The sequence below is a fragment of the Oryctolagus cuniculus genome, chromosome 17, assembly GCF_964237555.1.
Source record: "Oryctolagus cuniculus chromosome 17, mOryCun1.1, whole genome shotgun sequence".
Taxonomy (NCBI): Eukaryota; Metazoa; Chordata; class Mammalia; order Lagomorpha; family Leporidae; genus Oryctolagus; species Oryctolagus cuniculus.
Window position 1 is genome coordinate 54,220,935 of NC_091448.1, and position 21,728 is coordinate 54,242,662.

Below are 21,728 nucleotides of genomic sequence, written 5' to 3' on the forward strand. Positions count from 1 at the left end.
AGGCTCCCCTGGAGGCCTGGCTGAGAGAAGCACTGAGCCAAGGCCCCCATTTTGCCAGCTGTAATCTTACAAACCTGTCCCAGAGGGGACAGCAGGCTACTGCAGAGGTACCAAGAAAGCCGGCTTGGAAGAGGCAACCCCAGGGTTCTGAGGGGGCGAGCAGCCACATGCCTGCCGCACCACCATGCCCCAGCCTGCCCATGCCTGCACCGCCCTCCCATCCCACTCCAGGGACGGCTCCGGCCTGAAGACCCCGTGGGGTTCTCCCTGCAGTGTCAGTGGCCGGGTGGCGGGGTGCCAGCCAGGAATCAGGCCGCAACCTCACATCATTCACGCTAGTGAGAAAAAGAGACCCTGCGAACAAGAAGGGAAGACAAAGCAGCGTGCTCACATCTGCCTGCTGTCACTGGCAGCTTGGAAGGCGGAAGGGGCCACTTCTGGGGACTGGCCCCCGGCTCCCGAATCAGCCCCTTAACCACAGCCTCGCTTCTCTGCCCGCAAAAATGTCTCCACCACCACAGGGGGCATACGTCACACCTCTGAGTCTTCCACTTGAGCAGTTAACCCGGCAGCAGGGGGAGGCTGGGCATGTCCACATCAGTGGCTTTGAGAACGTAGCAGGTACAGCCCCATCTCCCTCCTCACACGAGTTCCTTTTTAAATGAAAGCACTGTTGAAGGCGCGCGTGTGTGTGTGCGTGTGTGTGCGTGTGTGTGTGTGTGACAGCAATGAAGCATTTTCAGCAACCTAGAAGGACGTTCAACAGGAAACACCAGTCCCTCACATCACCTCCCCCAGTTTTAAGTTCTTCCGCTGGTAACACTTTCCTACCCCCCAAATCACGCACGTGGATGCTTTTATTTCCGAAGGCAACAACGGTGGGAGAACCTGCCCGGCTCACACGGCGCCCTGCTGCCTCCACGCTCCCCAGGCCGGGTTCCCGACTCCTCTCTCGTTGGCTTCCGTTCTCCCTTTCGCTGCCTCCGCCGCTTTAGCAAACCTTTGAGACCTCTGTCTGCTTCTCATTCCACCACCGTTACAGAAGCTCTCACCTCCCCCTGCAGAGGTGCTGGGGACGTCACTGTCATCCGCACCGCAGCTTCTGCCCCTCCTCTCCTGCTGGCCTCCCCACCTCTGCCCAGCTGCACTTGCCACATTCACAAGCTGTTAATGGTAATGAAGTTCCCAGCAGCCCTCTGCTTAGGCGGTTAACTGCTCGAGTTAACAACCAGCGAAGGCACCTTATGCCCTCCACGTGCCGGCAGAGACATCTGTGAATTCACTCAACGAGGAAGCAAGGATCTGGTTAGGGACCGAGGATTCCACAAGAGGAGGTGAGAAACAAGGTCTTCACCCTCAGAGAACTTACGGTGTGTCACGGCAGAGTGACAACGGACAGGGACAATAGAACAGCACGTGCCTGAGATCCGGAATGAAGGGTGATGGTGAATAATCCGAGAAGGCTTCTTGGAGGAGGTGACACTTTCCAAATTCTAAGCCACAAGGAGTCAGAAGCGGTTCTCCCTGCTGGTGGATCCCATAAGTTGTCTACTATGATGTTAGTCTCCCAAGAGGCCTCTGGATAAACTTTCCACCTGTTAACAGGACTGTCCACCTCCACCACCTACGCTTGATTGCCTCTGCTGACGGAGAGCTCACATCCTCACAGACATTGTGTTTCCAAGCTGCCCTGTAACATCTGCCTCCCAGCCCTGGATGGCAGCCATGGGGAACAGCTCTGTCCCCACCCCCAAGGGAAGAGCTCCAACGCCTCACTGCACCCAACCACCTCCCCTCCCCCACCTGAGCTTGTGATTGTGTGAGAGCAAGAGGCCCCCCAGAGCTGCTGCTGGCACTGCCAAGGAGATACCAACCTGCTGGGACCTCCCAGGCCTGACCCCTCCCCAGTTTTGATCTGCAAGACCCCCAAGCCAGGGGTCAGGCTCTGAGACCACGGGAGTGGGTGTGTGGTCCCTCCCAGCTGTAGCTGTCGTGGCTGCATGAGTGGACGGTACCTGTCGGAGGCAGGGAGCTCCTGTGCGGGCCAGGGCTGGCTGGAATCCCAGGAACACTGCTGGGACGTTCCCAGGTCGTCTCTGGTCAAAGGAAAAAGAAACAAAAGCACGTTGAGAATCTCACAAGCAGAGAATCATGGAGCGGCAGGAGGTGGCCAGAGCCGGAACGAAGCAGAGAGCAGCCAGTCGCCTGCCTTGCCCACTTACGCCGGCCAGAGAAGAACCTGCCTTCTCCTGTCCCACCCTGGTGCCAACAGGGCTCGTCCTTGCTGGGGCCAGAGGCAGGTGCACTCCCAGTCAGGAGCTCCTGAGACGTCCCCGGTGCCCCCCCCCCCCCGCCCACCCCCTACCCAGAGCTCTCATTCATTCATTCATTCATTCACTTCCACTTCTGTCCTGAGGCCTGCAGACACTAGTCCTGGAAGTCCAGCTGTTAACTGGGCACTGGTCCCCAAACACCACCGGTCCTCCAAGGCCCCAAAGTACAGAGGAAAGCGCCCTGGCCCTGGGTTTGAGAGACACCCAGTGTGACTTCCACGGTCCATCTCCACTCTGCTGTTCCAGGTCTCATTAGAACAGCACCCACGCCTGCCTGGCCCCGCCCCCCCTCTTCCGCTACCCAGCTACGCGGTCCAACCAGAAACAAAACTAAGATGGCCACTGCACCATAGCGTTCCCAACCCTACTTCATCTGGTTCGCTGATGCAAGCACAGCCTTCGTATAAAATTATCTAGTGATAAAAATGATACTTTCCGGGGCCGGCGTTTGGCCTTGCAAATAAGACACTGCTTGGGAGGCCCACATCCAGTATCTCAGATCCTGCCATTCGGACCCTGGCTTTGGCTCCTGCCTGCAGCTCCCTGCCCACGCATACCCTGAGAGGCAGCAGTGACGGCTCGAGTTGTTGGGTCCCTGCCACTCACATGGGAGACCTGGACTGCATTCCTGGCTCCTGGCTTCGGCCTGGTCCAGCCCTTTTCTTAGAAGCTTCTCTACCGCTCTGCCTGCAGGATCAGCCCCCACTGGAGCCTGCTGGCTCCCCCACCCCATGTTCTTCCCATCCACAAAATCCGCTCAGACTCCCCTCTCCAGCCATCTCCTCCTAGCTCCCCAGCTCCTGGACAGCCAGAGACAGAACCCGCATGGCTTCACCAGCCCCTCCACCCACAGCCCATTGGTCCCCCCTCCTCTCTCTGCTCCATCTCACTCGGTCCTCATCCACCTGTGGCCTCTCTGCACCTGCAATCAGTCTGCACACAGCTAGGCCGGCTCCTGCCGCATGCAGGTCACTCAGGAAATCCATTGCAATACCACCCACAGATTCTTTTTTTTTTTTTTTTTTTTTTTTGACAGGCAGAGTGGACAGTGAGAGAGAGAGACAGAGAGAAAGGTCTTCCTTTGCCGTTGGTTCACCCTCCAATGGCCACCGCCGCCGGTGCACTGCGGCCGCGCACCACGCTTATCCGATGGCAGGAGCCAGGTGCTTCTCCTGGTCTCCCATGGGGTGCAGGGCCCAAGCACTTGGGCCATCCTCCACTGCACTCCCAGGCCACAGCAGAGAGCTGGCCTGGAAGAGGGGCAACCGGGACAGAACCGGCACCCCGACCGGGACTAGAACCCGGGGTGCCGGCGCCGCAGGTGGAGGATTAGCCTAGTGAGCTGCGGCGCCGGCCCACCACCCACAGATTTTTTTTTTTTTTTTTGACATGCAGAGTGGACAGTGAGAGAGAGAGAGAGAGACAGAGAGAGAGAGAGACAGAGACAGAGAGAAAGGTCTTCCTTTGCCACTGGTTCACCCTCCAATGGCCGCTGCGGCCGGTGCACCGCGCTGATCTGAAGCCAGGAGCTAGGTGCCTCTCCTGGTCTCCCATGGGGTGCAGGGCCCAAGCACCTGGGCCATCCTCCACTGCACTCCTGGGCCACAGCAGAGAGCTGGCCTGGAAGAGGGGCAACCGGGACAGAATCTGGCACCCCGACCGGGACTAGAATCCGGTGTGCCGGCGCCGCAGGCAGAGGATTAGCCTAGTGAGCCGCAGCGCCGACCCACCACCCACAGATTTCAAGGTCCATACTCCGTGGGTGCTCCCAGCAGTGCTCCGGGGCCAGGCCCTGTCTGCATGCCCAGTCTGACTGCTCCAGGCCCAGTGAACGCAACTCACTGACCACTGTATGTGCCTTTGCCAACTGTTCACCCCCTCACCCTCCCTGGATATCACAGCCTTATGCATTCATCACACCTCAGCTAACACACCTCTTCCACCATGCAGCCTCCCAGGCTTGCTTCTCTTCATTGCAGTCAGTCCTCTGCCCCGGCCATACTCTCAATAGTGGGCACACAGCTGAGTCCCTCTCAGGGCACTGCTCTCCACCAAAGCTATGCCTGGGGTCTCTACCACTTCCACTGCCCCATCAGTGCGGGTCAAAGGTCCACCCAACCCCCAGCCTCAAATCTAAAGATTCTCAAAGCCCTCGTCCTCCTCCCCTGGCTCAGAGCTCCCCATGGGTGGCAGAGACATCTGCGGTGACCGCACTGCAAAGTGGCTTCCCTCCTCCCCGCAGCAGCACCCTCCCAGTAGAACCTCCTGTGTCAAGTTGGCCTAAGAACCTGACCTATGATACCTTGGACACACAGGTTCCACCCAGCCCCCTCCTGGGAAGCCAGCACTTTGTCCACTGCCCACACAGTACAGAGCCACACCCTGATGTCCACCCCTCATGTGCATGGACAGACGGGACACCAGAGGGGTGGGAGAGAGGACAGCACAAGAGGGGGTCCCACCTGAGGGGCTCCTCAGCTCTCCAGGGATAGCCAGACCCTCTGTCCAACCTAACAGCAGGGGAGGTTCCCCGGAGACCTGTCCCCCGTCTTCACAGCCTCACTCACTGCTCTTATTTCAAAAGCAAGCTGATTGGGAATGGGTGTTTGGCCTTAGCGGCTATGAGGCCTGCATCCTATATCCAAGTGCCTGGGTTACTGTTCGAGTTTCCTGCTAATGCAGACCCTGGGAGGCTACAGGTGGTAGTGCCAGTAATTGGGTTCCTCTTATAATCCATGTGGGAGAGCTGATGGGGTTCCCAGCTCCTGCCCTCAGCCCCTGGCTGTTGAGGGCATTTGGGGAGTTTAACAGATGGGAAATGTGTGTGTGTGTGTGTGTGTGTGTGTGTGCCTCTCAAATAAATAAAATAATATGCAAAAAAGGAAGATGCACCAGCTTCATGTGGACCCTACATTTTATCTTCTGGCTGTGGCAGACGGTCCCAATTTGAGCCCTGACTCCTCCTCCCAGCCTCTCACCCATTCAGCATCACCTGAGCTGCACCTGCAAGGCACCGCCAAGGACCAGTGATGTCGAGGCACAGGCTAACAGCAGGATCCACACCACTTGGCAGACAAACGAAGGCTCCCTGCTCCTGCCTGCCCCGGCTTTCCAGGGAACAGAGCGACAAGCAGGGAGCCAGGACTCAGGGGCTGCTGTGAGAGGCCCTGAAATCATAGTCAGGACCCTGTTTTCCATGCTGGCTCCTGGAGGAAGGCCCTTTCTTGGCACTTGGTGTCCTGTTTGCTGCCAGGCTCTCCCAGAAGCCAGAGTCCCCCTAAGTCCCATCTTTTACTCCAGATGGGCTCCATCTAAAGGGTTCAGCCTGGTCCATCTGTAGCCGTGGCCAGATCTGCCCAACCCCACACACAGAAACGACCGAGAGCTTACAACAGACTCTGGACAGAGCCACGGGGGCCCTGGCACAGCGGCAGGACCAGCCACCCCAGATGACCGTGCCACCCCACGGAGGGAGCTGCCTTGTAAAAGACTCTCCGAGCCTCTGAGAGCACGCCGGGCTCCTGCACCAGCGCAAAGCAAGGCTGAAGCAGCAGCCCGGGGCCCTTTGGCACTCTCCGCACATCCATCCCAGGTGACCGGCCCGACTCCTACTAGCATAGCCACAGCCAGGCAGAGCCCAGATCCCCTGGGAGGCACAGTGAGGTCAGAGGGGAAGCAGTGAGCTGTGCCCAGGATGCCTCTTCCCACCCAACACGTCTTCCCAGCAGCAAGGGACCTCCATTCGGACCTCTTCTGCTGAAACCAGAGCAGCCAAACACACACACACACACACACACGTGTGCACGTGTGACTGGACCAACTATGGGCAAAACAGTACCCCCAGGGCCAGCCACTCTCTTGTGATCAAGTCCAGGGGCCAGAGGCAGGTTACAGCAGCTGCCCCACGTGGAAGACAACAGACAGCGCAGTTGAAAGCTGGCAGGCTGTAGCCCTGGGCTTCTATGCATAAGATGCCCTCTCCTTAATAACTGAGCATTTTAAAACCTTTGAGCTAGGTAACTTACTGAACAGTCACTTGGAGACTTTGTGCCTGCCTTGTGAAGACTGATTTTTGCCTGCATCAGGGGTTTTGGTCTTCAGTGGGGAAACCACACAGCCCCTGGACCTGGGCCACTGTCCTTGTGGATTTGTCTACAGTCTGTCTGTGTAAGTCTCGGGTCAGCTACTGGCCTCCTACTTGGGCTGTGCCCCGTTCTTGGTGGTGTGCTTGCTCTCTGCTGCCCCCAGTGGCCATCAGGTGAAATAACCATAGGGAAGATCTGGCTGTGGGGTCTTCGGGGTCCCTGCCCCTTTGCCTGTGCTCATACACCCCCTTCTGCGCTCCTGGCTCTCTTTCTTGCCCTCTTGTTCAGAAGTGGCCCCAACCATGGTCTTTCCTCACGAGGAGGGGCTGTGTGGGCTGAGAACAGTCTCTCTTAGGCAGACACCTACTCGCCCTTTCTCCAGTCCTTGTTTCTCCTTACCTGGAAGCCGCCCTGACCTCCTAGGCCATGCCAATACCCTCATTGTGGAGGTGATTCCCAGGGGACTCACAGGTGCTCCAGCCTGGCACACGTACCCAGCTAGCAGCAGACACAGAACCTGCAATGGGCATGCTCAGAACGCAACTGCAGCACCTGTGGAGGCCGGGCCGGGCCTCCTTCCTCTCCCCATTGGGACTCAGCCTGCAGCAGGTCCTAGAAACTTCTGTACTCTCCCTTGCTCCTGGGTTTCCTTGGTTCCTGGCTTTTCAATGCCTTCTGGTTAGGAGTATATAGCTACAGGACATTCCCAATCCCTTCTTTAAATGACATTTTAATTACTGTGTGTCAACTGAAAATTTATTTTAAAGACATTAAATAAGGGGTCAGTATTGTGGTGCTGCAGGTTAAGCCACCAGCTGTGACTCTGCATGCCATATGAGCACTGGTTCGAATCCCAGCTGCTCGATTTCTGATCTAGCTCCCAGCTAATGTGCCTGGGAGAGCAGCAGAAGGTGGCCCAAGAGCTTGGACTCCTGCACCCATGTGGGAGACCCGCAAGAAGCTCCTGGCTCCTGGCTTTGGCCTGGCCCAGCTCTGGCCATTGTGGGCATTTGGAGAGTAAACCAGTGGATAGAAGATATCTCTCTCTCTCTCTCTCTCTGTAACTGGCCTCTCAAATAATTTTATAAAGAAATTAATTAAAATTTGAATTCCAACTACACAATCTCTCAGCAGGGCAAAAAAGTAGTACCTGGGGTTAGCATGGTCACCACTAGAGATGCTTGCATCCCATGTCAGAGTGCATGGTTTCAGCCCTGAGTCTCAGCTACTCCACTTCCAATGCACACCCAGGCGGGCAGCTGGTGACGGATCAAGTACTTGGGTCCCTGCTACTGACGTGGGAGACCTGGACTCAGTTCCTGGCTCCTGGACAGCCCCAGCTGCTGCAGCCATCTGGTGGGGGAGGGTGGTGAACCAGCTGAAAGGAGATCTATCTGTGTGTGTCTCTCTCTGTCTTTCTCTCTGCCTTCTGGATAAATTTTTAAAAAGTCAAGTGTGTAGGAAAACGGATGGAAAAGGTGTTAATTTTATATCACTGCACAGCTTCCTCGCAATGCACACTTTGCATGGACATTCTGAAGCACCCTTGTAGAATCCCTAGCACTGAGAAGGAGAGGACGGATCTGGATTTGGGTTGAGGGGCAGTAAGAACGGACTACAGGCTGGCGCCGCGGCTCACTAGGCTAATCCTCCGCCTTGCGGTGCTGGCACACCGGGTTCTAGTCCCGGTCGGGGCACCGGATTCTGTCCCGGTTGCCCCTCTTCCAGGCCAGCTCTCTGCTGTGGTCCGGGAGTGCAGTGGAGGATGGCCCAAGTGCTTGGGCCCTGCACCCCATGGGAGACCAGGAGAAGCACCTGGCTCCTGCCATCGGATCAGCGCAATGCGCCGGCCACGGTGGCCACTGGAGGGTGAACCAAAGGCAAAGGAAGACCTTTCTCTCTGTCTCTGTCTCTCTCTCTCACTGTCCACTCTGCCTGTCAAAAAAAAAAGAATTAAAAAAAAAAAAAAAAGAACGGACTACAGTCTGAGAAGAAAATGTGTGTGGTGCATGATCCCAAAAGCGCTGGCAGCTGATGGCAAGTTCACAGGCTCTGTGACCCCCACCTTCGGCTGAGACAACTGTAGGCAGGTGTCAGGAGGCGAACTTTGCCAACCCCATGGCCTGGATGCCTGGGATGCAGACCCTAAGCATGGGCCCCTGGCAAAGCTCTGCTCTCACTTCCCAAATTAACACTCACAGAGCCACTGGCGCAGATCCTCGGACTTTATGCCAGAGATCCAGGCTCCTCAGACGTTGGGTGGAACCCAGAATCATTATTTTTCTAAAGAGTTGTTTATTATTTGAAAGGCAGAGTTACAGGAGCCGGGAAGAAATCTTTCATCTGCTGATTCATTTCCTAAATGGCCACGATGGCCAGGGCTGGACCAGGTTGTATCCAGGAGCCTGGAACCTCCATCTGTATCTTCCACATAGGTGGTAGGGTGTCCATGTACTGGGGCCATCACCTGCTGCCCTCCCAGACACATTAACAAGGAGCTGGATTGGAAACAGAGCAGCTGGGACTTGAGCCAGTGCTCTGATATGGGCTTAATCGGCTGTACACAACGCCGGCCTCATCATGTTTTCTTAAGCAATCTCTAGGACAAACCAGAGATGGGGAAAAAGGGTACAGTGCCTGGTGAAACTGTAACAGAACCCATCACAGATCGGGAGGTATCTGAATCAGACAAAAACCCAGAGGGTCAGACTTGGGTTTAGGTAAGGTGGAGCCTGTCAATTTAAGGAGTGCCCGAGATGCTCATTATCTCTACCCCTGTGGCTGGAGAGCCATAGCTTCACACGTGGCTGTCCTCCACCTCAGTGACCCAGGACACCTGGTACATTTCTAGATTGTGACAAACCTCATCATGCCTGTCCTTGGAGTCTACCCAGACTGCTCCTCGGCTTTCCAGCAAAGATCAAGCGTGAGTCTATCCAGAGTCAGAAAAAAGGAGAAGAGGAGGGAAAGGCCGCAGGGGGAAGGCTCCAGGGAGTGGACGCAGGGCCCAGCAGGGGGAGCTTCCAGAAGCATCTCCCGGAAGTCCCGTGGGGGAGGCGGGCGCAGGTCCTGAGCGAGAGGGCGAGGCCAAGAGTTTCAATCAGTTGAGCTCCTGGGTCCTCGGTGTGGACCGAGCTGAAGGAAAAGAGACCGCAGCCAGTGAGATATTCTTACCTGGGGACTTTCACGGTCCAGCCTGTGTCCTTGTCACTGACCTGCAGACTTTTTGTGCCCTGGGGAGGAGCAGTGTCCCTGCTGTCGGGGGGGGGGGAGCTGACACCCCCTCCAGATGCATGGTCTCCCATGGCTGCAGGCCTGCTCTCCCATCCACCCCTCCCAGCAGCTGTTTCTCTGGGGACACTGGGAACTGCAGGCACTTGGTCTCTGCGTGTGTGTGTGTGTGTGTGTGTGTGAGTGTGTGTTTAATATTTACTTATTTATTATCTGAAAGGCAGCGTGACGGACAGAAGGAAACACAGAGAGATCTTCCATTGCTGCTTCACTCCCTCAATGACTGCAACAGCTAGGGCAGGGCCAACACGAAGCCAGGAGCCACACGGGTCTCCCATGTGAGTAGCAGGTTCTTGGGCCATCAGCAACAGCTTTCCCAGGCATGCTAGCAGGGAGCTGGATGGCAAGCGGAGCAGCTGGTACTTGAGCTGGCACTCTGATATGGGATGCTGGCATTGCATGCGGTGGTTTAACCTGCTGGGCTACCAGCCATAGCTCCCCTCAGTAAAAAAGCATTCCATGGATGAAGGAAGACTTGGAGCAAAGTGAGTACTAGAACAAAGTCCAGAAATATGACAACTGGCTGGTTAAAAAATCACATGCACCGGCCGGCGCCGTGGCTCACTAGGCTAATCCTTTGCCTTGCAGCACCAGCACACGGGGTTCTAGTCCCGGTCGGGGTGCCGGATTCTGTCCCGGTTGCCCCTCTTCCAGGCCAGCTCTCTGCTGTGGCCAGGGAGTGCAGTGGAGGATGACCCAAGTGCTTGGGCCCTGCACCCCATGGGAGACCAGGAGAAGCACCTGGCTCCTGGCTTCGGATCAGCGCAGTGCGCCGGCCGCAGCGCGCCGACCGTGGTGGCCATGGAGGGTGAACCAACAGCAAAGGAAGACCTTTCTCTCTGTCTCTCTCTCTCTCACTGTCCACTCTGCCTGTCAATAAATAAATAAATAAATAAACAAATAAATAAATAAAACCACATGCACCTGTATGAGCAGCAGATCAAAAGAAATCTAGGGGGACAGGGAGACTGAGCGGGGGACTGGGAAAACACAGCTCTGCTTCCCTTCACATCCCATGAATTACAAAGCAGGATGCAGCACAGTTTTTAAAAAGGCAAAGAACATACACAGGTGGTTTACCAGAACACAATGACAACTGGTCGACCGACATGTTCTCCCCCAAGGCTGGAGAAACATGAGCCAAGACCACAAGACACGATTTGTTGACTCATGAGATGAGTAAGATCTTTCCAAAGGGATAGCCCCTGTGTAGGGTGGGCCTGGGGAAACAGGCACCAATGCCTCTCTGGGTGAAACGGTTTGGAAGTTGCTATCAGAATCCCAAATACATACAGCCTGTAAGCCAACAATAGTCCTACGGGTGCAGGGATGCAAGCATAAGGGAATCTGGGGGATTTCTGGGGAGGCAGCAAGCTGAGGGTCCATCCCCAGGGGACAGATTACACTCCATGGTGTTTTGCACAGCCGTACAGCAAACGAGCTAAGGATGTGAGTGCTAAGTGTGCAAAAGTTCCCACTTTTATAAAAGGGCATGAGTAACATGTATGTGCTTGTACAGGCAGGGGAAACTGCTCAAATGATATTCCAGAGACACGTGCTACAGTTCCATTCATAGAAAGGAAAGCAAAGCAAGAAGATGATGTATTGACTGTACACCATGCTCAGATCTTCTACCAGGGACAACCATCTCTCCCTATCCCGGGTTCTGCTTTCCATGATGTCAGTCAGCCGTGGCTAGCTGCAGTCTGAGAATACTACATGGAACACTCTAGAAATACACAATTTACACATTTAAGTTGTGCGTAGCATGATGACATCTTACCCTATCCTGCTCTGTCCCACCTGGCAAATGAATCGTACCTGGGCCTGGCGTATCCATGCTGTATACGCTGCTAGCCTGTTGGTGAACTCATAGCTGTCTCGGCTATCAGACCACCTATCACATTATCACAATGCTTGTGTGCAGCCAACCCTTACATATTACTTCATGGTCCCAAGATGTGAGAGGAGTGATGCTGGCAACTCAGGGATGCCACAGAGAAGCTGTGAGTGCTTCTGTTAGGTGCAGATGGTTGAAAGTAAGATATTTTGAGTTAGAGAAGAGAATACATTCATGTCATTCTGATTGCAGTAGATTGTTACTATGAGTTTGTTTTTTGTTTTTGTTTTCTTATTCTTTTTTTTTTTTTTTGGAAGGCAGAGTTAGACAGTGAGAGAGAGAGAGACAGAGAAAGGTCTTCCTTCCGTTGGTTCATCCCCCAAATGGCCACCATGGCCGGCATGCTGTGCTGATCCGAAGGCAGGAGCCAGGTGCTTCTCCTGGTCTCCCATGGGGTGCAGGGCACAAGCACTTGGGCCATCCTCCACTGCACTCCCAGGCCACAGCAGAGAGCTGGACTGGAAGAGGGGCAACCGGGACAGAACCAGTGCCCCAACTGGGACTAGAACCTGGGGTGCCGGCACCGCAGTGAGCCGTGGTGCCAGCACTATTAGTTATTGTTGTTAAACTCTTACTGAGCCTAATCTAGAAATGGAACCTTATCATGGGTAAGTATATATAGGGAAAAAACAACCCAGTGTATACTCAGTTCAGTAACATCTGTGGCTTCAGGAATGCACTTTGGACACATCCGTGGGGGTGGGGAGATCTATTGTACATAAGAAGTTTCCAAGATGGAAAGACAGAGACAAGGGGTGGGTGTTGTGGCACAGCAGTGGGTTAAGCTGCCACTCGGGACACCTACATCCTGTATTAGAGGGCCTGGTTTGAGTCCTGGCTACTCTGAGCTTCTGATCTAGTTTTCTGCTACTGCTTCTGGGAGGCAGCTGGCAGTGGGTTCCTGCCACTCACGTGGGAGACCTGGATGGAGCTCCAGGCTCCCGGCTTCAACTTGGCCCTAGCCCTGGTTGTTGTGGGCATTTTGGTAGTGAACCAGCAGACTGAAGATTTCTCCTTTCTCTTTGTCACTCTGGCTTTCAAATAAATAAATAAACCCTTTAAAGACACACAGAGAGAGAATTGTGCAGTGTTGATACAGGAATAAAGAGAAGGATCAACAGAAAAAGATGGACTAGAAACAGATTGAAGCATCCAATACTCAGCTTTTCAGCACTGGAATGAAATACCTGAGGCACCCAATTCATAAAGGGAAAAGGATTGTTTATCACACTGCTTTGGAATTTTCAAGTCCAAATGGCATGATGCAGGCTTGAGCTCTGGATGGCAGAGCATACACAGAGGAAGTGGGGAGAGAGAGAGAGAGAGAGAAAGAGAGAGAGAGAGACCATCTCAGGCTTATGTAAAGCCCTCCTCACAAGATCTGCCTTCTGAAGGCAAGCTCCCCACACGCTAAGGACCTCTCACTAGGTCCACCCTCTTAGTAGCACTGATGTAAGACTGTGGGGTTTAAACATGGGTCTGAGTTCAGAGCCCGGACCTTTGCAAACCACAGCACTATGGGTGAGGTGTGTTTGGGGCAAACATGAAAAGGCAAAATCAGTCAACAAATGCTGTTGGAACGGCAGGCAAAGTATTTGGAAAACATGAAAGTCGGACCATTTTTCACATATTTTCTGAAATTAACCCCTCTCTGGGTTAACAGTTGCAAGAGGGAGAAACAGTCTGGAAGAGCGATAGAGAAAAATACGACTATCCTGGGTGAAGACCTTTAAAAGTGTGGTTCCCAAATGGTAGGAAAGGCAAAAGCTAAAGATCAATTCGTTTGTCGGCAAAATCACCATCAGAGCTCTCAGACATCATTTCGAAAGAATCAACAACCCTTCCACATGTGATCAAGACTCTCCTTTAAGAATGGTCCAGGGGCTGGCGCTGTGGCTCACTTGGTTAATCCTCCGCCTGTGGCACTGGCATCCCATATGGGCGCCGGATTCTGTCCCGGTTGCTCCTCTTCCAGTCCAGCTCTCTGCTGTGGCCTGGGAGGGCAGTGGAGGATGGTCCAAGTGCTTGGGCCCCTGCACTCATATGGGAGACCAGGAGGAGGCATCTGGCTCCTGGCTTTGGATTGGTGCAGCTCCGGCTGTAGCTGCCATTTGGGGGGTGAACCAACGGAAGGAAGACCTTTCTCTCTCTCTCTCTCTCTCTCTCTGTCTGTCTATAACTCTACCTGTCCAATAAATTTAAAAAAAAAGATTTATAAAAAAAAAGAATGGTCCAAACTGCAGGGTTCCTCAAAAACAATGGGTGTGATGCCTGGCTGCTCGATCAGGACCCGCTGAGATGTCTACAGAGCAGGACCTGGGGGTCACCTCCCACCCAGGCAAGTCTGCAGAGAGAAAGATGCAGGAGGCCAACCCAGAGAAAGAAGGGGGCATGGGACATCACAGCTCCCAGATGGGACGAGCACCTCTGCACCTGACTGCCCAGCCCCTCTCCTGGACTTCTGTCACGTGTCCTCAGAGCACCCTAATAAAGGCCCTCATGAAAAGCCAGTGTGAGTGACGTTCTGTTCCTATGACAAGACGGTCCCCACCCAAGGACATCCAGCAAAGTACACTACCCTGTACATGGCCGTCCCTGGCCCGGAGTGCATCACACTGGCATCTGGAATATTCCTCTCTGGGGCTGCCTCGTGGCTTCTTCACAAGTCCCAAGTAGGACTTCCCAGGAGAACTCTATACTGTTCTGGATGGTGGTATTTTACACTCCTACATCACCGTGTTTGTAGTTTTCTGAGAAACTTGGCATTTATTAACTTCAATCACCCAGCATTGCTAATCCATATATAGAAGACTTTCCAGTAAAAGGTGTGACTTTACGTTTATAAATAAGGCTCAAGAATCACTGAGAGTGTTGTTTTTCACAGGACTGGGGAAATTGTCAGAAAGAGCTAAAATTATTTTTTGGGAAATAGAATAAGCAGTAATCTCTCTGAGGCACAGCCATAAAGATCCCTGTGCACCTGCTGGATTCCTGAGGAGGCCACTCAGCCATCAGGACACAAAGGCACCCCCGTGGCTCTTTTGGGCACATAGGAGAAGCCCTTATCTCAGACCAACACTGCAAAAACGCGTATAGAAATCCTGGGTCAAAGAAGCTATTCTCGAACATCAAGAAAGGGCATTCAGCCTAAAGAAGGCCACTCAAAACGGGGAAGAAAGAGGTAGCATTTTAGAATGGAATGAAATAAGAGGTCCCTGGGAAATTGCACGAACAGGTTGAAAAATCTCTCTGCAAAGGGACTGAAAGCCTCATCCATTCAGCCACATGCTAGGATGCTAGGAACAACGGAAGCCTTCCAGGTGGGCTTACTGTAGCATTTCTCAAACTTCAGAGCAGCTCAGAGAATTACCTGGAGGGCTGGTTAAACCACAGGTCATAAGGCCAGACTCTCACATCCTGGTTCAGTAGGTTTGGGGTAGGCCTGCGAAAATGGATCTTGTAGGCTGGAACCGGCACATCCACCAGGCACCCAGGTGATGCCTGGATCTGAGGACCACACCTTACAAACCCCTGGCCCACAGGAAGCCAAGGAATTGTTACTGAGTGCTCTCTGCAATGGGTGCCACCTGCATCCCGGTGGGGCAATGAAATACAAAAGGCAAATCCCTTGTCATCTGCAGGAACGTGGATGGACCTGGCAATCAAGATGTTCAGTAAAACAAGCCAGGCCCTCAAAGCCACATACAGCACCATCTCGCTCCTATGTGCAACCTGCATATAAGCATAGAGGGTAGGACAGAGGTTATCAGAGGCTGGAGAGAGTAACAGGGAGGGAGTGATGGGAAGACGTTGGTTAACAGGTACCTGGTGAGACAGGACAAATAGGTTCTCCGGTTCTATTGTACACAGGAGGACCACAGGTAATGATCATGCACTATATATTTTTCCTTAAAACAAAAACTTGAAGACCATGAATGCTTCTACCATGAAGAAATGATACCTGTTTGAGTAGATGGATGTATCTACGCTGATTTGAACATGATACAATGTGCACAGGTGCCAAAACACTGTACCCCACAGATTGTGTGCCATCTGCTCTATTAGTTAAAAATGAGTAGGGGGAAAAAGGCACGAGGATCAGACAGACATGCCAAACGCTCTTGACTTGAACTTGAAAACACCCCATTGCCTCCTAACAGGAGGGGGCTGAGAAAGCCTGGAGAGTCCTTCCTTTCTCTACTGGATTCACGGGCACTTGGCGTGGTGCAGAGTTCACACCACTGGAGGCTTTGCCACGACACAGTCTCTAACAGAACCGGGCTGCCCTGAACCATGGTAATAGAACTATTCATCTTGTACCGAAAAGGCAAGGAAAGCACCAAAATGTGCATGCGGCGTGTGCCCGGCTGCCTTCAGGGGTTCATGCTATGAACCCCACAAGGCCTTATGAGGCTGTCTACAAGGAAAGCACTGTGAGGAGGTCGGTGATGGTTCCAACTGTGCCACGTGCCTCGGGGACAGGATCAAACCTGCCTTCCTCATCGAGAGCCGAGAGTCCCTGTGAAAGCGCTGAAGGCACAAACACAAAGCCAAACAGTTAATTTTTTTTTAAATGAAGCTTGAATAATTAAAAAAAAAATCAAAAGGCTTAAAAACAAGCACAAAAACCATGTCAGGCTGGCCCAGGAGATGCAAAGAAATGGGACCCCCTACAGGGCTGGTTCTCTGACAGTAAAGAGATGAGCCAGCTCCGCAAGCATTCAGGCATCAGAAAAGCTGCGTCCAGCTTTCCTCTCCATCTCTACATTCTGCAGGTTGGGAACATTCTGCATTTGTACACCTGCTAATCAGAATGCACTGTATGTATGAGAAGCTGCCCGGGGTGGGGTGGGGGGAGATGGGGCATCTAAAGGAGTGTTATTTCCCAGGACTTGGCCATGCTCTCTGCGTGCTTCTCTGTGGTGACACTCTCACCACCACCAGCACACATCCACCTCTGCATGGCAGCAGAAAGCAAGGGAGCCATCAGCTGGACTGGAGCCCGCCCTGCTGCTCTGTCTTCATCTTATCCGGGTCACCTGTTAAGACCCTATTTTCAAATAAGGTCACATTCATAAGTAGTGGGGATTAAGACTTCAGGATCTTTTGGGGGCAGGAGTGGGCTCCTTTGTTCTGCCACGGATCATTTGGATATTTATAACATCATCCACAGGTCATATAAAATCATCAACTTGGGGCCAGCATTGTGGTGTAGTGGGTTAAGCTGCCACCTGGGATGCTGGCATCCTATATAGGCACTGGTTCATATCCTGGTTGCTCCACTTCTGACACAGCTCCCTGCTAATGCACCTGAGAAAGCAGCAGAAGATGGCCCAAGTGCTTGGGCCCCTGCCACCCATATGATGAAGCTCCTGGCTTTGGCCTGATCCAGCACTGGCCAGTGCAGCCATCTGGGGAGTAAGCCAGAGGATAGAAGGATTCTCTCTCTCTGCAACTCTGGCTTTCAAAATAAATAAACGAACCTTTTATAAAAATTATCAACTTGAAAATCCATCTGCTATGGATTTACTGAATTCCAAGTCTCACCAGTGGTTGCCTTGGCAGGGCCAGACCCCATGACTGTGTGGACCTTCCCCAACCCTGTTTCAGGGGCAGGACATGATTTTTTTTAAAGATTTATTTATTTATTTGAAAGGCAGAAATACAAAGATAGAAGGGTGGGGGGAGAGAAAGAGAGGTATCTTCCATCTGCTGGTTCACTCCCCAGATGGCCACAATGGCCAGGGCTGAGCCAATCCAAAGCCAGGAGCAAGGAGCTTCCTCCAGGTCTCCCATGTGGCTGCAGGGGCCCAAGCACCTGGGCCATCTTCCTCTGCTTTCCCAGGCCACAGCAGAGAGCTGGATCAGAAATGGAACAGCCGGGACTTGAATCAGCACCCCTATGGGATGCTGACACTGCAGGTAGAGGCTTAACCTTCTATGCCACAGTGCCAGCCTTCAGGGAACGATTTAACCCATGACAGGAAGCAAATGGCTGGGGCTGCTTAGGAACAGTGGGAAGCCAGGTTGGAGGTCCAGCAAACAAGTGGAAGTTGACCTGGAGGCAGGAAAATCTCCCTCTACAAGAGGTGGAGGAGTCTGGGGGTTCAGATCAGAGAATCCAGGTGTCTGGCATGGCCAGGAGAGGCTACAAGGAAACCAGCACAGAGCATGAGACAGCCAAGCGCTAACAACAGTGCAGGCCCACGCAGGTGCTTATGCAAGGCACATGAACACAGCCGGGGAGGGGCACAGTGTGTCTTGGCTTCCAGCCCTGCACACTTCTTCTGTGACAGAAAGTGGGTGTCGCCCACCACTGTTGCACACTGCCCACACCATAAAATCAAAGACCCTGCGCCCTTTCAGTCAGGTCTGTGCAGTGTGGCCCAAAGGTAGACTTGCAGGATGTGAGCATCCAATGACAGGAATGGAAGTCTGAGTCATACCCCAAGAGAGAATGAGCAGGTGGGTGCCGTGCCGGGGAATGGGGGCCACAGGGAGCATCCTAACCAAGCTCCAGTCTTCTCTACGTCAGAGACACGATTTGCATCCTGCTTAGAAAAGGAGCAGAGATCCAGGGAAGAAACACTGGAAAACACAGAGAAGTGAGAAGGAAAAGTAAGAACCCCTCCCCTGGAGGCAGGTGTCTTGCACGGCCGTGGAGATGCCGCTGGGGACGCTTGCATTTCACATCAGAGCACCTGGGTCAAGTCCTGGCTCCTCTGCGCCTGATCCAGCTTCCTGCCCATGCACGCCCTGGGAGGCAGCAGGTGATGCTTCAAGCACTTGGGCCCCTGCCACCCACATGGGACACGTGGCTTGAGTTCCTGGCTCCCAGCTTTGGCCTGTTGCAGACACTTGAGGAATGAACCAGCGGACAGAAGATCCGTCTTTCAAAATTAAAAAAAAAAAAAAAAAAAAGAAAATAAATGATGTTCTCACAATGCTTCCTAATCCCATACTGAAGCCCCCCCTGCTACCCTGGATGTGAGAATCCTTCCTGGCAAACAGGCACAGAGCCTGAAGGGTTTGCAGATGCAACAGCAACACCCCCACCTCGCCTCTATTTTTCGATATGGGGGACTGGAGATTTTAGTACCCTGGAGATGCATGGAAGAGCTTTAGAAACTGGCAGCCAGCATTGCCATGGGCGAGACCCTCAGCCAAGTCCTCTCCCCGACAGCCGGGAGCAGCCGTGTCGAGCGCACAATCAGAAGCATCTGGAAATCAATTGTTTTCTAAGTGTCTCTGGCTTGCAGCTTGTACCAGAAACCCCAAAAGCCAACCCTGCAGTCTCTTGGAATGGCTGTCACTCTGGTACCCAGGCAGCTATTTTAAGCAAGAGCCCACATGCACGGGCAGCCTGGGAAGGCAGACCACCCTTCCTGCTGCTGGCTACACTCTCTGAGCCTCCCTCCAGGTATGGGGCTGGTGGGGCCCGACTGTAAGCTCTCCTTGGCAGTACGGGGCACACATCTCCGCTTGTGGGCTGGTAGTGCCCACAGATGCCACTGGTGGCCTGCTACACCACAGCGTGGGCAGTGGATTCACTTCCTGGATGTGTGGGGGCGGGGGCGCTGCTTTGATAACATAATCACAAACTAGGTGGCTTAAACCGCAGGAGGTGTCTCTTCTGGTTTTTGGTGGCCTCTAGCATTCCTTGGTTGGCAGATGGCTTTTTTCCTGTATATTCACATCATCTAGGCACGTCTGTCTGTGCCCAAATTTCACCTTTCTATAAGGATCCCATCACACTGGAATCCTAACCAATAGGGCCCACCATGGTCCAGCATGGCCTCATCTTCACCTGATCACTGGCAAATATCGGTTCTCAAATAAAGTCACATTCTTGGGGCCTGGGAGTTAGGACTTCAACATCTCTTGAGACTGGGGGGAGAGAGGGAGAGAGAGAGAGAGAGAGAGAGAGAGAGGGAGGGAGGGAGGGAGAGAGAGAGAGAGGGAGGGAGGGAGGGAGGGAGGGAGGGAGGGAGAGAGAGAGAGAGAGAGAGAGAGAGAGAGAGAAGCCTGGGGATTTACAGAGCAAGCACTTGACATGGCCCAAAGCAAGGAAACCACGAGGGGACAGGGGACCGCTAAGCTCCAATGACAGTGCAGGTCCACGCATGTGTTTATGCAATGCACGTGAGTATGGGCATGCTGTTTGTTAGGATAAAGGAGATTTCTGTACCAGTGGGAAAACTGCTGTTGCTCTAACCTCCCCCCCTGGCCACCAGAATCTCCCCCTACCACCAGCAGGTTCCCACAATCTGGCCCCTAAAGGGTTCATGTCTGGCCAAGTGTTGAGGGAGGGCTAGGACCACAGGGCAGTGCACTGTTCCCTACGTGTCCATCCTTATGGCGTCCCACTCAATGACTTCCTCCACTCTCACTGCTCTTCCAGGATCTGTTTCTTCCGGGGACAAGGGCACCTCTGGACCTGTACATAGGCATTCGCCACTGCTGGAAAGTGGGCAGGAGCTGTGTGCAATGGAAGTTTCCAGAGTGCCTGCTATGTGCAAGGATGACCAGACCCCTGAGAGCCTCCATGCCCATTTGGCACAGCTCAACACCCTGCTTGCGGGGAGGGAGCATGCAGGACACGCGGCACCATGCGTGACTAACTTCTCACTCCTTTTCTTCCTCCCACGTCTCTCGGATGAGCTCTGCCTACCTTGGACTCCAAGTTGGACTGAAATAACAACAACAACAAAAAAAGCTGTTACCCCACTCCAAGATCTTCCTCCAACAACAGAGAGCTAGCTCGTCAACAAGAAATCCTGCCAGTCTTGCTAATGGAGGAGGCACATTCCCAATCAGTGCCAGTAAGGTTGCGTCTCATGGTCTCACAGAATTTTCTAGAACCGGAAGGGCCCTTCCGAGGTCTATCTGGGCAGGAGAGAAAATCCATGCCAACCTGCAAGGAAAGTCGTGCTGAGCAATGGACATCCGCTTCAGGAAGCGTTCAGTCCTTACAAACACCATTTGCATTGTGTTTGCCCACGCCACCCCTGCAAGGAGCTATCCAAGTGGATAATTAGAGCTGAGCCCGTAGAAGACATTGAGGAAGCACTTGTTGCTTGCTATCAACTCACATGTCTGTGCCCACTCACTGATTAGAATATAGCCCACGGAGAATTTCCATGTGTGCTCAGGGTTTCACTGATCCACGGGACCCATTCTCTCAACAGCCCCACTGGTTATGTCCCCCCGGGGCTGTCCTTGCTTGGAGTCCCCCATGTCCAGCTGCAGCCCTGGGCTTCCACTGATCCTTTGACCCACCCTACAGGCCCAGGAGCTCTGCAGAAAGTTGGTGTTTCCTGCACTCTGACGTCACACACACGTGACAGCTCCAGGAGAAAGGTAGGAGAGAGGGCTGAGTTTGAAGGTCCCTGTGACAACTGCTGCTTCCTCACTGTGGACCCGTTGGTCATTTCTCCTAGGGTCTTTTTTTTTGAAAGGCAGATAGCCAGAGATGGAGACAGAGATCTTCCATATGCTGATTCAGTCCCCCAAATGCCTGCAAAAGCATGGGCTGGGCTAGGATAAAGCCAAGAGCAGGGAACATAATCCAGGTCTCCCAAGTACTTGAACCACTACCTGCTGTCTCCCAGGGTATATACTAGCAGGAAGCTGGAATTGGAAGCAGAGCCAAGACTCAAACCCAGGTACTCAGAAAAGGGGTGTAGGCTTCTTAGGCAGCATCCTAACCATGGTGCCAAACGCCTGCCCACTCCCTGGATCTTTTATTTCCTGGTTGGCCCTTTTTCATAATCTCTACTTCCAAGTGCATCCATAACATGCCTTCCTGGCATTCTGTCTGGGGCTGCCTCTCACCTATAATGCCTGACGCAATACCAAGAGGCTCCATCTGAACCCAGGACTAAAACTCAACCACCCCCAGAACTGGACACGGAAAATAACCATACATGCATGGCGCCCAACTCAGCCTGAAAAAAATCAGGGTAAGTGGGAACCTTCTCACCTCCACTCAATTCCGCTTGGGCAGGAATGGGCCACACCACAGAGAAGACAGGGATCCATATGTTTAGGGAAGATCTCACAATTTTTTCAATGTTGGCAACAAACTGAACATTGTTACACACTGTGTACATAGAATAA

The 21,728-nt window shown here is 53.2% G+C and overlaps 1 protein-coding gene across 7 annotated transcripts in view; it reads right to left on the bottom strand.

Moving 5' to 3' along the window:
- Positions 1–21,728, bottom strand: part of GAS7 (growth arrest specific 7) — a 248,566-nt gene that overhangs the window by 52,118 nt on the left and 174,720 nt on the right. For all 7 annotated transcript variants that reach the window (XM_051824485.2, XM_051824489.2, XM_051824484.2 and 4 more), the window contains one exon: positions 2,016–2,096. In XM_051824485.2, coding sequence (XP_051680445.1) covers positions 2,016–2,096 — 81 coding nt within the window. The remainder of the gene's footprint in view (positions 1–2,015; positions 2,097–21,728) is intronic.